This window comes from Pleurodeles waltl, chromosome 3_1, assembly GCF_031143425.1.
Source record: "Pleurodeles waltl isolate 20211129_DDA chromosome 3_1, aPleWal1.hap1.20221129, whole genome shotgun sequence".
NCBI classification, from domain to species: domain Eukaryota; kingdom Metazoa; phylum Chordata; class Amphibia; order Caudata; family Salamandridae; genus Pleurodeles; species Pleurodeles waltl.
This window is the reverse complement of record NC_090440.1, coordinates 1,789,642,090-1,789,655,367: the sequence shown is the minus strand read 5'-3', so window position 1 is coordinate 1,789,655,367 and position 13,278 is coordinate 1,789,642,090. Positions and strand designations below refer to the sequence as shown.

At 44.4% G+C, this 13,278-nt stretch overlaps 1 protein-coding gene across 2 annotated transcripts in view; it reads right to left on the bottom strand.

The window, feature by feature from the left end:
* The window catches only part of DNAH7 (dynein axonemal heavy chain 7), a 1,158,398-nt gene that overhangs the window by 886,670 nt on the left and 258,450 nt on the right, over positions 1-13,278 (bottom strand). For both annotated transcript variants that reach the window (XM_069225862.1, XM_069225863.1), the window contains one exon: positions 4,629-5,314. In XM_069225862.1, the coding sequence (XP_069081963.1) occupies positions 4,629-5,314 (686 nt within the window). The remainder of the gene's footprint in view (positions 1-4,628; positions 5,315-13,278) is intronic.

Sequence of the window (13,278 nt, the reverse complement as noted above, 5' to 3'; positions counted from 1 at the left end):
GGCTGTATCTCGTTGATGACATTATGATCTCTAGCATCTACAATTAAAGACAACATCTGCAAAACAAGACCTTGGACTCCAGTCTACCTTTCACTTCATCAATATACTATCAGGGATAATTATCCCTGTCACACCATTGGACTATATACTCTGTGTGCTGTGGCCATCTTTTTCATGTATGAATGTATGTGTGTATTGGTATTTACATAGCGCAGACTTAGCTCAGAAGCAACAGAGGCGATCTACAAGATCATGTGCATCAAGTGGAGATTACACTAACACAATTTACACATTAAATTTTATTTTTTTTGGCACAGAGCAACTAAGTGATTTGCTCAGAATCATATGATGTTGAGTCCTGAGCCAGGCTTTGAACTTGGGCCTCTAAGTTCTGTAGTCCACGGCTCTAGCCAGTAGGCTGTATTTCCTCCCTCTAAGTATTACAATTTTTTTTTTTTTTTTACCTTAATCTAGATTTGCACCTGGTCTACGGAGAAGGAGCGTCCAACATGTAAGAACAGTTGTCTATTTTGCACCTGCAATTTTCTTAAACGGTAATTCAGTGTGTATTTCCACATGAGATTTTACTGATAGGTATTTCTGCATGGCAATAAACCAAGTTTGAAAGACTTGTACCTGGCGAGAGCGCCATTAATGCATTAAAAATACAGTTGTTTCACTCGGCTTTAATTGTGATCAGGGCATTAACATATATGGAACCTTCAACAATATGATTGTGTTATACCATTCACATTAACCCCAACTATACTGGAAAGCCGTGTGGTGCGTATACGGAGCCAGAAACCCAATAATGGGGAGAGGATGTGACATTACAGCAAAGATGCCGACTTTGTAACTGAGAAGCCAGGTTCGAGTCTCTGCATCGGCTCAACATCCTGAGGTTTCTGGGCAAATCACTTAAGCGCCTCCTGACCCCAAAAATAATGTGTCCTAGTGTAATGTATTCGGTGCTTATGTAAAGTAATAAAATAATGTCCACGAAGAAAAGCACAAGGCAAGGCTCACAATATAAACTTGATCTTCAAGGTATCACCTTGACACACAACATTTGTTCTGAAAGAAAACAGCTTTGAAATCTCAATCTCAAGATTCAGTTAACTGTTAAAGACTGAAATAGTCCGAGTGTATCACTCTACAGCACGCTTCTATGACAGAAGACAGGCTCATCACCAAACACTAAAATGCTTCACCATCTACCTTGGCTGAGAATGAAAAGTATGAATGGCAGAGTTTTCTCATCCTCATCTGGACACGTCTTTTAGTGTAAACAGACAGCGTGTAGACTAGGTTAAATGACCGAGGACCAACAATGAATCACACATCTGGGGATGCTTCCTGGTACCAAACATGATACAAAAGATTCTCTTGATTAGGTCCTCCATATCAAGAAAATATTGCACTAGACACACTTTTAAATCACTTGGCATTTCAAACCCTCAATCACAGAACAAATAATTCCCTGCCCTGCCCTGCCCACATGCATCTTTCCCTATGGTACTGCCAAAGATCTCTGACCTGTTCCGCCCTCATTCTAATGTTCTTTGCACCTTCTTCCTTACTCTGGATTTACCCATGTCTTCTGTCTATCACTGCATGTGTTCTTGCATTCCCTGTTTCTTTAATTTCCTTCTTCCCACTGCTCTTTCTCTCCTCCTTACGATTACTTGTCCTTCACTCTTCCTTCCTCATTTCTGTTTCCATTCTTCTTCATTTGTTTTCGTCCTCTCTTACTCTTTCCCACTAGCAGCGCTCTCATGTCTTTCTCCCTTACGGTTTGTTTCTTATTTTGTCTTTCTGTAGCAGTCTTTTTTCTTATCTCATTCCCCCCGTCTACATGACTCCTTCTCTTCCATCTTCCTTTCACCCCAGCTCCCCTTTTCTCACACTGTTACCCTTTGTACCTGAGCTGTGGCTGTCTTCAACTCTCCATCATACTTCTTTCTCTCCTTTGAGAGATGTATATTCTTTTCCTCCTTCCCGCTAATTCTTCAGAAAACAGTTAAGTACCTAGAGAATCTTTGGCATTTAGACACTTTGTCAAAGATAGTACCTTAGTGTCACGTTTTCCGAGTAGGTGCTACGTTCAGGAATGAAGGGTTGTAATCTGGGGCTGTAACTCATGCCAAATCCAGAATGGAGTAAATGTTTGCTGGGATACAACAGAACTGAACCCCACAAGTCCATATGTGCACAACCAGTTTGCCTATTAAAAAGGCATATTCTCATAAACGATATTTTGGTGGAATAAGACTTGGGGGGGGGGGCTTTAATTTCACCCCGCACTTGTAGCTTTAACCAGGAGAGACAATAACATGGCACATATTGCATCCATTCTATTATTAAGTTAGCAGTGCACAAATGAGCTCAATCCTTGTGCTTTGACGTTGTTTACTATGGGAAATAGGGTAAACAACTGCATTTTACATGTCCACACCCTAGCCCTTTTGATATTTTGATGTTATTACTGGAATAAGCTTGGTTAAACTAGTTGAAGAGGTATTGTGCGTAACCAGAGAGCTTTATTTACATTATTTTCCAAATATATATTTAATATTCAGGAACATAAGTCTATGAAAGAAAGAGCAACAACACGATCTTTCTAGGAGGTAATAGTAACCCTCACCAAATCCTATTCTTTGGTAATGCAGAATGGTGAAAAGGCGTGCAGAGGAAGTTTCCGCCTCCAGCAAGGCACAGGTGTCAGACAGGGGCGGCTCCTCCGCTACGGCGGAGGAGCGTCGCTCCCCTGCCAGCAGCAGCTGCAAACCTTTAAAAATAAAACGATAATAAATGCTGTTTATTATTGTTTCATCTTTAAAGGGGTGGGGCCAAGGGGGATGGCAGCCATGGAGGGGAGAGCACAGCACTCCCCTCAGTGTGTATGTATTTTTGGCCGGCTGTCTCGGACCGGACAAACACACATGCGCACAGGGCTCCCTCCAACCCAGCACTGTGTTGCCAGGTGGGAGAGAGCAAGCAGAGGCTTCCACTCTGCCTCAGAGCGCCCAGCCAGGGTGCTCCAGCCAAACGTAATGCTTCTCTGATCAGCATCATGATTGGCCGCAGGGAAGGATGGTAGCTGGTGCCTACAGTGTAGCGGAGAGCGGTGGTGCGGTCAAGTTAATTTTATATATATATATTTTTTTTTTGTTTGTTTTGTTCCCCCTGCCACTTTGCCCCTTTGCCAGCCATGACTGGTGTCAGAACACAGATAAATTAGTAGTTGGGCGCATCTATGCTTGACATTGGTGCACAGAACAAGAATTAAACTGGTGAACAAAATGTTGGTGGGCTGCGTGCAAGATGCTGTCCCCAACCTACAGGTATTATAGGGAAAAGTTTTTTTATCACAAGAAAAATGGGTTAACTGGGGAGAAATAGAAAAGAACAAAAGTTAGCATGTGCTTTTAATACCGCTCTGTGTTTTCACATGTAAGATATAAAAATATGAATATGTATTTTTGCATTTTCAGAAAAACTTGCAAAAACGTTTCAGGATTACACCTAAAAAGAGGCACCTGCCCAAGATGTGAATTGGCACCAATGAGAGCCTGGAAATCTGCAGGTGCCGATAGATGACTGTTTTTAAGAATCAGTCGCTTTATAGGTAAATGTATATTTTGTGGGTATCTTGAAAACCTTGTATGGATGCTGCCTTTGTGGCAGTAAAATTAACATCCCCACCCTCTGACCTCTGGTTGGTGCATCTTTGGGTCACTGTAACAAACTCAAACACAAGCAACATTCCCAGTATGGCAACAGTACAAACAGAATCTTGCATGCCAGCTTGCCAACCTGGAAGGCTACAAAGATAAACATAAATACCTCTGGGCAAATTAAATATTCCAGCCAGTAAAGAATGTGATTGCTAGTGCCCACCTCAAAAATAGTATTCTCACTATGCTAAGTAAGGCACTGTCTCCTGGTGAGCCTCTGTGTCCAGCTGCACCTGCTCTTTATAAATTGGCATGGTCTGAGCTGGCATACTTTCAGACGATTGGTAGCTCAGGAGCGGTGCATCAGATTCTTCAAGGCTAGTCTACAGTCAATCCCAACCATGTTGAGAAGCCATGATTCTGGAAATTGCTGGAAGCAATCTGGAAATCTCTTATGCTGGCTCTCAGAACTATTCAAAAATATTTTATGCTATGTTATGTGTATTTGTAAAGCACAATATCACCCACAAAGTTATTCTAGTACCAAATAGCCACGAGAATGGATACATTCAATGAAATGGATTCAGATTGGTCTTGTCTCGTTTATATTAGCTAGATTTACATAATTCTGTACCTAGTACGTGTGTTTTTTGGTACTTGTGAAATGGTTGATTAGGCAGTGAAAGAAACAGCAGGAGCAGAAAATGAAAATTTCAAGATTGTGGTTTTCTAATGGAAAGATTCATTCCACGTTCATAAAGTATCTTCTAGTTCACCAAGTACGTTGAATGCATGATTCAATGAAACACATAAACAACTTACCTCATGTGTCAAGAACTAATCCAAATATTCAAGTAAAACATTTTGTAGTAGTTCACAGACGTTCATTAATCAATCTCCATTCAGAGAGATACATGGCATACAAGTGAAAATCATTGCAACTTGGATTACCTGATTTCCTTTTCAAAAGCCTTGATGAAAGGTGACCCACGCATGGTCTGCGCCTTGACAATGTGGTCATCTAGTAACATCTGGACATCATCAACAGATGACAAAATGTATGTTCCTGTTTCTCTGTAAGAAAGGAGGGTAAACTCCATTGCGTCCCACTCGGAAATCATTTTCTCCATTGCCTTCTCTAGAGAGAACTCCTTGCTTGCTGCTTCACTGATGCCCTCAAATCTTGGCAAGAATGGATCAAGCTGCATGCTAACAAACTGAGAGACGTTGGCATCAGGGGCAGGTTTCATGGGATAGCCAACAATTTCTGACATTGCGTCCCAATGGCGATCTCTCAAACCAGGGTTGCAAAGCACCTGAATAAGTGGAATGTGCTCTTTGAAACTTTCAACTTTTGTTTTGATGTTGTTGGCGATGGCAAGGGCATTAGGCTGTTCGCTGAAGCCCTTTTCCAGTTTGTACAGTGTTCGCCAGTAATTTCCTACATCTTGCTCTACTACATCTGGGTTAACTGCGGAGTAGGGTCCTTCCATCCAATTCTTGTATTTAGTGTTGAACTCAACTGTATTTTCATAGAGCCGAAAAAAAGGAGTAAGTGCTTCTTGGACCTTTTTACGCTGAGGATACTGTGAGGAGGCCCAGCCAAACGCTTCTTCTTCCACATTAATTTGATCTATCTACAACAACAAAAAATCATAGTGCACACATGGTTATTTTGTAGGAATATCAATGTTAGGAGTAGAATTCAACAGGTCAAGGATAATTAAATAATGTCAAATAGTTTTGAAAAAGGGGAAGAAAATCCAGGGAAAAGTAGACACCATATTAATGAGTTAAACCTGAAATTGAAACAATGTGCATACCCTCATGCTCTAAAATGAAATAAAAATAATTATAGAAATTTATCAAAATGTCTGTTAGTGGAGAATATAAACATATAAAACAGAATTATGGAAAAGAAGAGAGTTCACGAGCAGCAGAAAAAAATAAAAGGGAGAGCTGTGAGGCAGGGGAATACTGGACACATAGGGGGTCATTACGACCCTGGCGGACGGCGGTAATTTGGGGAAAGGAACAGGCTGCCAGTACCTTTTCCCAAATTATGACATTGGCATTTTGGCTCAAGCCAAACCGCCAATTTACCACTCCATCCGCCAGGGTGGTAACAGCCTCCGGGCTGGAGACTTTGGTCTCCAGCCCGGAGGCTGTCACAATCCCACCCTCGGGATTATGACCCCACCTACCGCCATGGTTTTCGTGGCAAATCTACTGCCCCGAAAACCATGGAGGTAGGCACTATCAGTGCCAGGGAATTCCTTCCCTGGCACTGATAGGGGTCTCCCCCACCCCCTCCCAAAGGCCGTCCCCCTCCCTCGCCCAACCCCCCGACATCTACACACCCACACTCATACACGCACACATATCCACATCCACCCACGCACGCACATATACATACCCACACCCCGCAACACACACTAACATACATTGTAGCAGACACGCATTCACAACACATAGCATACACGTACACTCACATTCATTCATGCACGCATTCCACCCGACTCACAAAACCGCATGCACACATATTAAAACAGACACAGATCCCCCGACACACAACACCCCCTCACACGCACACAACACCCCCGCCTCCCTCTCCTGTCGGAGAACCCGACTTACCTGCTTGCAGGGGGTCCTCTGGCAGGAGACGGGGCGCTGCTGCCAGCAGCAGCGTCCGCCAGCAAAACACTGCCAGGCCGTATCATGGCTCATGATACAGTAGACGGTGTTTTGCTGGCGTGGCGCTGCTGCTGGCAGCAGCGCCACCTTACCATCGTCCGCCGCCATGACCACTGACGGAATACCACCAGCCTTCTGGTGGTATTCCGTCTACGGTCATAATGCAGTTGGCGGCTGGTAGCCACGGTGACGGTATGTTGGCGGCCGTCGCCGTGGCGGTAAGCAGTATTTACCGCCAATGTCATAATGAGGCCCATAGTGTAGTAAAAATAGTGAAGTCTGAAATGTTACTCTTCCATCACCTATTTTCAATGGAAAAAAACCACAAGAGAAGACAAAGAGAGATAGCTGCACTCAATGACATAACCTTGCTTCGAGAGGACAAAATCCAAGCCACGTGGTTGGGATTGAAATACAACACTGGCAGTACTCGTTTTTTTTTCTTTTGAAAGCATCATATAGGGCCAGATGTAGCAAATTTTTAATTTGCGAGGTGCAAAGTGCGAGTCCATGAGACTCGCACTTTGCACCTCGCAAACTGGTATGCAGTACTGTGTCTCAGACACCGACTGCAACTCGCTATGGGGTCGCAATGACCCACCTCATGAATATTCATGAGGTGGGTCGCAAATTGCGGCCCCATACCGAGTATAGGCACTCGCAAACATGGAGGCCTGCTGTCGTCAGCAGACCTCCATGTTCGTGACTGCTGTTAAATAAAGCATTTTTTTTTTTTTTTTTAAAGTGTAGCCCGTTTTCCTTACAGGAAAACGAGCTGCACTTAAAAAAAAAAAACGAAACTTTTAGTTTCGATATTTTTTCAGGGCAGGGAGTGGCATACCACTCAGACTCGCAATAGGAAGGGAACACCCCTATTTGCGAGTCGGAAATGCATATTGCGAGTCGGTACTGACTCGCAATAATCATTTCTGCATAGCAAAGAGGCATTTGCACCTCGCAAACGGCGATTTTCGCAGTTTGCGACGTGCAAATACTTTGCTACATCTGGCCCTAAGTCGCTGACGTAAAACTGCACGAAATATGAAAAGAGTGATTGCACATTGTGATGAATATCAATAAATATTAATAAAAGAAAATAGCAATTGGCAAAGCCAGTGGTTCTGTTGTTAGTAGCTGCCAGCCTTTTTTTGTCAATGATTGTTTTGTCATGATTTTTGCACATCTTTACTGATGGGGAAGCTGGCAAGTCCTCCTTAAGCAAAAAAAAAAGTAGCAAAAAACATTAAGGGCCTCATTATGACCCTGGCGGCCGGCGGTAAGCTGGCTTTAACACTGCCAACATGCTGGCGTTGTTCCGCCAGCTATTATGACCGTGGCACATTAACCACGGCCATACCACCGGCCCCTCCACTATACTGCCAGGCTTCTGCCTGGCGGTCATAATCCCCAGGGATTATGAGTCCCCGACTGCCAGCCTGACCACGGCGGTAAACACCACCATGGAAAGGCTGGCGGTAAGGGGGACTTGGGGTGCCCCTGGGGGCCCCTGCACTGCTCATGCACTTGACATGGGCAGTGCAGGGGCCCCCAGGCATAGCCCTGTTGCGCATTTCACTGCCCGAATTTCGGGCAGTGCAATGCGCGACGGGTGCTACTGCACCCGCTGCACATCAGCATTGCCGCCGGCTCTATTACGAGCTGGCAGGAATGTTGATGTGACTTTTCCGCTGGGCCAGAGGACGGTAACACTGTTACCGTCCGCTGGCGCAGCGGAAAAGTCGAAATAGGGAGCCAGAAATACCGCCAGCACTGGTGGTATTCTGGCACCCGCAGCCAAGACCGCCGAGGTTGTAATGAGGGCCTATTTTTGGTCTTGAAAGGTATGCATTGACATGGATAGTCCCTGTCACTGAAGGGAGATACTTTGTATGTGGATGTGCTCCTTGTGAAAGGGAAGAATGCCAATGGCTGAAGTACTCTGACCCATTTCCTTCTCCTGCTGTAAGCTATAGTGCAGTGGTTCCCAACATGTGGTCCGGAGACCCTTGTGGGTCAGTGAAGCCTCCTCAGGGGGTCTGTGATGCAATAAAAAATTCAATAATATTAACAGATTGGGTCCCCAGCTTTCAGTAATGACTCAGTGGGGGGTCCCCGGATTCCAATAATGATTTTGTGGGAGTCCTCAGGTTCTAGTAATTATAAAGTGGGGGCCCACAGAAGTCAAAATGGTGGGAACCACTGCTATAGTGGGAGGAAGAAATATGTGAATGACACAATAACAAACCAATAGATAAAGAGGGCTGGCTGAAAGCCTTTATAGGTAAGTACATTATACATGTCATTGCAGTAAAATCAAAAGGTCGTTACTTACAATAGGCCTAAACAAGCATTGGCAAAACCAACAGATCAGGCTTGGCCTGCTGGTGCAATGGTTCTGTTTTTCCCACAATGTTAATAACAAGCCTTTCAAGTTATGCCATGCATTTTACTATTATTTTTTATGAAGGGGACAAGAAGAAAGTATCAGAAAATGAAAAGAATCTATTTGCTGGCAGCTGGTTCATCACAACTTCAAAATGTAATTTATAACAGCAACTTGAAAAAAAAGGAAACAGGCGTTAAATGACCATCTAACTAGACACCTGAACTGCAGAAAAATTAAAGAATCAATTTTAAAGACTATCTACAAACTAAAATTAAAAAAGGCACATTGAAAGAACTCTGTCACTGACTATTTTCTAGCGGATATGAACAATGTGAAAAAGGTTTGTGCAGTCACAACACTCTGCTCTTGTGTCCAAACGCAGAACATGAACAAAAATTTATCAGAAAAATGGATGAAGCCTGCTGACCAAAAGTCCCTCTATGTATGATTCTTTTTATTTATTTTTATAATGTTTTTTAGAAAACATTAGTCTGACGAAAAGCCAGAAAGCAAGTGTATTATGAAATCAGTTTCATCAGATTTTATGTGCAAAACTATACAGGAAAAGACTGCATGCATATTGCTAGTCAGATGATTCTATCTTGGAGGAATGGAAGTAGGAGATGCAGAGCTCTAGTTTTGTTTGTTTGTATTTAGATAATGACAAAGAGATTGAACAAGAATACCATATTTAGGCCCTCATTACAGCTTCGGCGGACTTGGCCAAAGATCGCCAAAGCTGCAGGCGCCAGTATACCGCCAGTGCTTGCGGTATATTTGGCTCCCTATTTGGACTTTTCCGCTGGGCCAGCGGATGGTAACAGTGTTATCGTCCGCTGGCCCAGCGGAAAAGTCACATCAACATTGCAGCTGGCTCGTAATAGAGCCGGCGGCAATGCTGATGTGCAGCGGGTGCAGTAGCACCCGTCACGCATTTCACTGCCGAAATGCACGATGGGGCTGTGCCTGTGCACTGCCCATGCCAGGTGCATGGGCAGTGCAGGCGCCTCCAGGGGCACCCCAAGTCCCCCTTACCGCCAGCCTTTCCATGGCGGTGTTTACCGCCGTGGACAGGCTGGCGGTTGGACATTATGACCGCCAGGCAGAAGCCTGGCGGTATAGTGGAGGGGCCGGCGGTATGGCTGTGGCTATTGCGCCACAGTCATAATAGCTGGCGGAACACCGCCACCCTGTTGGCAGTGTTACCGCCAGCTTACCGCCGGCCACCTGGGTCGTAATGAGGCCCTTAATGACTAACACCCCAACCCACCAACAGAAAAGCTAACTTTGTAACATTTGTTTGATGAATCATCCGTTCTTTCTGCAAATTCTTTTTCTTTGAAATGGTAAATAATTTATTATTGTATAAAATAAAATAATTATAACTGTCATATATATAAATTTATATTTTTACATAGTTGCATATGCCCCATTACCATTCAATATGACAGAAAAGAGTAATCAAACAAGACACAGGATAATTCAGCAAAATTCGGCTTGATGTACCTTGTATCCAAAATGGTTATCTATCAAATATTTCAACTCCTATCTAGGTATACAACTTGTTCTATTGCTAGGAAAACTGTGCCCCAAAACCCCTTTGCACTTTTCTGTCATGCCCTGTATGTTTTCAAATGTAAAGTTGACAATCTGTACGTCTAGTCAAGGTGCTCTATGCTCAGCCTAGGTTGTGCGGACCATGGAGTGTATCCGAGGTGTACCCTAAAACTATTACTGAGAGTGACTATTGTGTTATTATATCAGGTTAGAAGATGGTCTGTGGTGGTAGGAAATTCTAGGTACAGGACACAGGCTGTTTTACAAGTACTCTTGTTGTTAAAGTGGCTCTCTGGCTACCCTGCCCGTGGTATTATCCATGCAGTCCATCATAACTGGGATCCTTGAGTTCTCTCTAAACGGGTGCTATGTACATAGGATCTGTTGAGTATTTCCTGTGTTAAGCATGACAAGGAAATGGCATGCATGGCATTGTGGGGGTCATGGTTAAGCATAAAATAAAGAGTAGTTACCCTTTGGCTGTCTCTGCCCCTCTGTGGATGTAAAAACCTGAGTATGCTGCTGCTCTTCTTTGCACTAATAGAGACCTCAACCTGCCTGGCTGACATAAAGCATTTCTTTTCCTGCCAAATGTAGAACCTGCGGCATGAATAATTACTAGTGGCAGTGGTTAATTCAAGCAGTCCACAGCACATTTTTTGTTTTTCTAACTTAGATGGCCTAAGTGTGAAGGGTATGCATAGAAGTGAGTCCTACACCGTGTCATTGGCTTCAAGTTGCACCTTGCTAATAAGGCCCAAATAGGCGGAAGTTGCTTGAGTTCCCATTGAAATGGGGCATGGTCCAGCCTTCCAGGCTGAATTGCTTCAGCTGGAGCAGCACAGACTCTGATTACCATGTGGTTGGTCACAATTTACTTACATGAGACTCCATGTAATCACTAGTGGCTGATATTAATTAAAGCATTCCTTCCATCACCTTTTAACTTTCTAAATGAGAAACCAATAATCAGCATAGCGACAACTACTGGGCTGTCCTTTCCACTGTGTTAGTCAATGTAATTCTGGCAACAGAAACTCCCAAGAGTAGGATGTCTGGGAACTATACAATTCCCTTGTAAATTTGGTGTACCTCCCAGCCTTCCAGCATGCAAATCTGGAGATCAATACAACAAGCTTTTGCAATGCAAAGGGTTTCGTGTTTGCTCGCGTTAGAGCTATTAGTGTTGTGAACTCCTAACCAGACTTTTCTTGACACAAACTAATAATGAAAAGTAAAACAGTTACACATATGCAAGCCAATGGTCGCCATGAGCGTGAAGGAGACACAGAAAAGGAAACAGAAGTTCGCATGCAGTGAAACTTATCGGCAAAAGTGCAATTATCCATGTTACCAGCAAAAGTGCAATTATCCATGTTACCGGCTGTTGGAATTTGTTCCTTATGCAGGGTCATCCCAAATCTTTTTGCCTCCTGCCCCCTATTTTTTCTGACCTTTTGCTGTTGGCTTTTGAACTCTGAGCACTTTACCACTGCTAACCAGTTCAAAAGTGCATATGCTCTCTGTGAAAATTGTATGGTTGGTTGGTTTCCAGAATTGGCATATTTGATTTACTAGTAAGTCCCTAGTAAAGTGCACTAGAGGTGCCCAGGGTCTGTAAATCAAATGCTACTAGTGGGCATGCAGCACTGGTTGTGCCACTCACAATAGTAGCTCTATAATCATGTCTCAGACCTGCCACTGCAGTGTCTGTGTGTGCAGTTTTACATGTAAATTCGACTTGGCAAGTGTTCCCACTTGCCAGGCCTAAACCTTACCTTTTCTTACATAAAAGACACCCCTAAGGTAGGCCCTAGGTAGCCCCAAGGGCAGGGTGCAGTGTATGGTTAAGGTAGGAGATATAGTAATGTGTTTTATATGTCCTGACAGTGAAATATTGCTAGATTTGTTATTCACTGTTGCAAGGCCTGTCTCTCTCTGTGCTAGGAGGGAGAGGAGGAGTGGTCACTCACACCTTAAAGGGCTGTGCCTGCCCTCACACAATGCAGTCTCCAACCCCCTGGTGAGTGTCTGGGGCCTGGCTTGGGCAAGGCAGGATTTCACATTCAAGAGAGACTTTACTTTGAAGTAGGCCTACTTCAAAGGAGAAATTGGGTATAAGAAGGGCACCCAAAACCACAGACTTTGGAACGCTTCTGGAAACCAAGAGGAACCTCTGCCTGGAGAAGAGCTGAGGAAGAAGAGCTGCCCTGCCTGTGACTGTGCTTTGTGGAGCTATCCTGCAGTTGCTGCTTCTGACAGAGTAAGAGGGCAAAGACTGGACTTTGTGTGCCTCAATCCTGAGAGGAACTCTCCAAGGGCTTGATTTAGAGTTTGCCTCCTGTTGTTTGAAGTCTCAGGGACAACAAAGACTTCTCTCTGCCAGCACCTGAAGTCTCTGGAGAGACTCCTACTCTGCCCTGTGGTGCCCATCCAGTTCCTGGGACCCTGAAAGGAGAAGCTGGCAGCCTAAGAGGAAGAAATCCACGCACAGAGGGCCATGCGGGGAAAAGATCGACGCGACTCCGATCTGCGGCTGAAGAAACGAAGCGCCACTGGCTCTGTGGCTGAAAATTGATGCTCACCAGAAACGTGAGCAAAGAATCGATGCACAGATCTGGAGAAACGACGGGCAGCGTCGCTGACGGAGGCTGGAAGATCGCAACCCGCGCTGCATGGTTTTCGGATCATCGTATGGCTAGATTTCCGACACAAGCACCGCTGGCTGTGTACAAACAACGCAAGGCCTGCCCAGACCCGAGAGTGCTGCGGAGAGAAGAAACGATGCACCCCGACCCACCGAAAGGAGAAACGACGCAAGGTCTCGCAAGTGAGTAAAATCTATGTATCGCAAGCCCTTTTTGACGCACACTCACTCGTGTGGGGTTACTTTTGACGCACCCAAGGTACATTTTCACGCTAACAGTGTTAGTGTGTGTTTTAAACTACATAAAGACTCTTTTT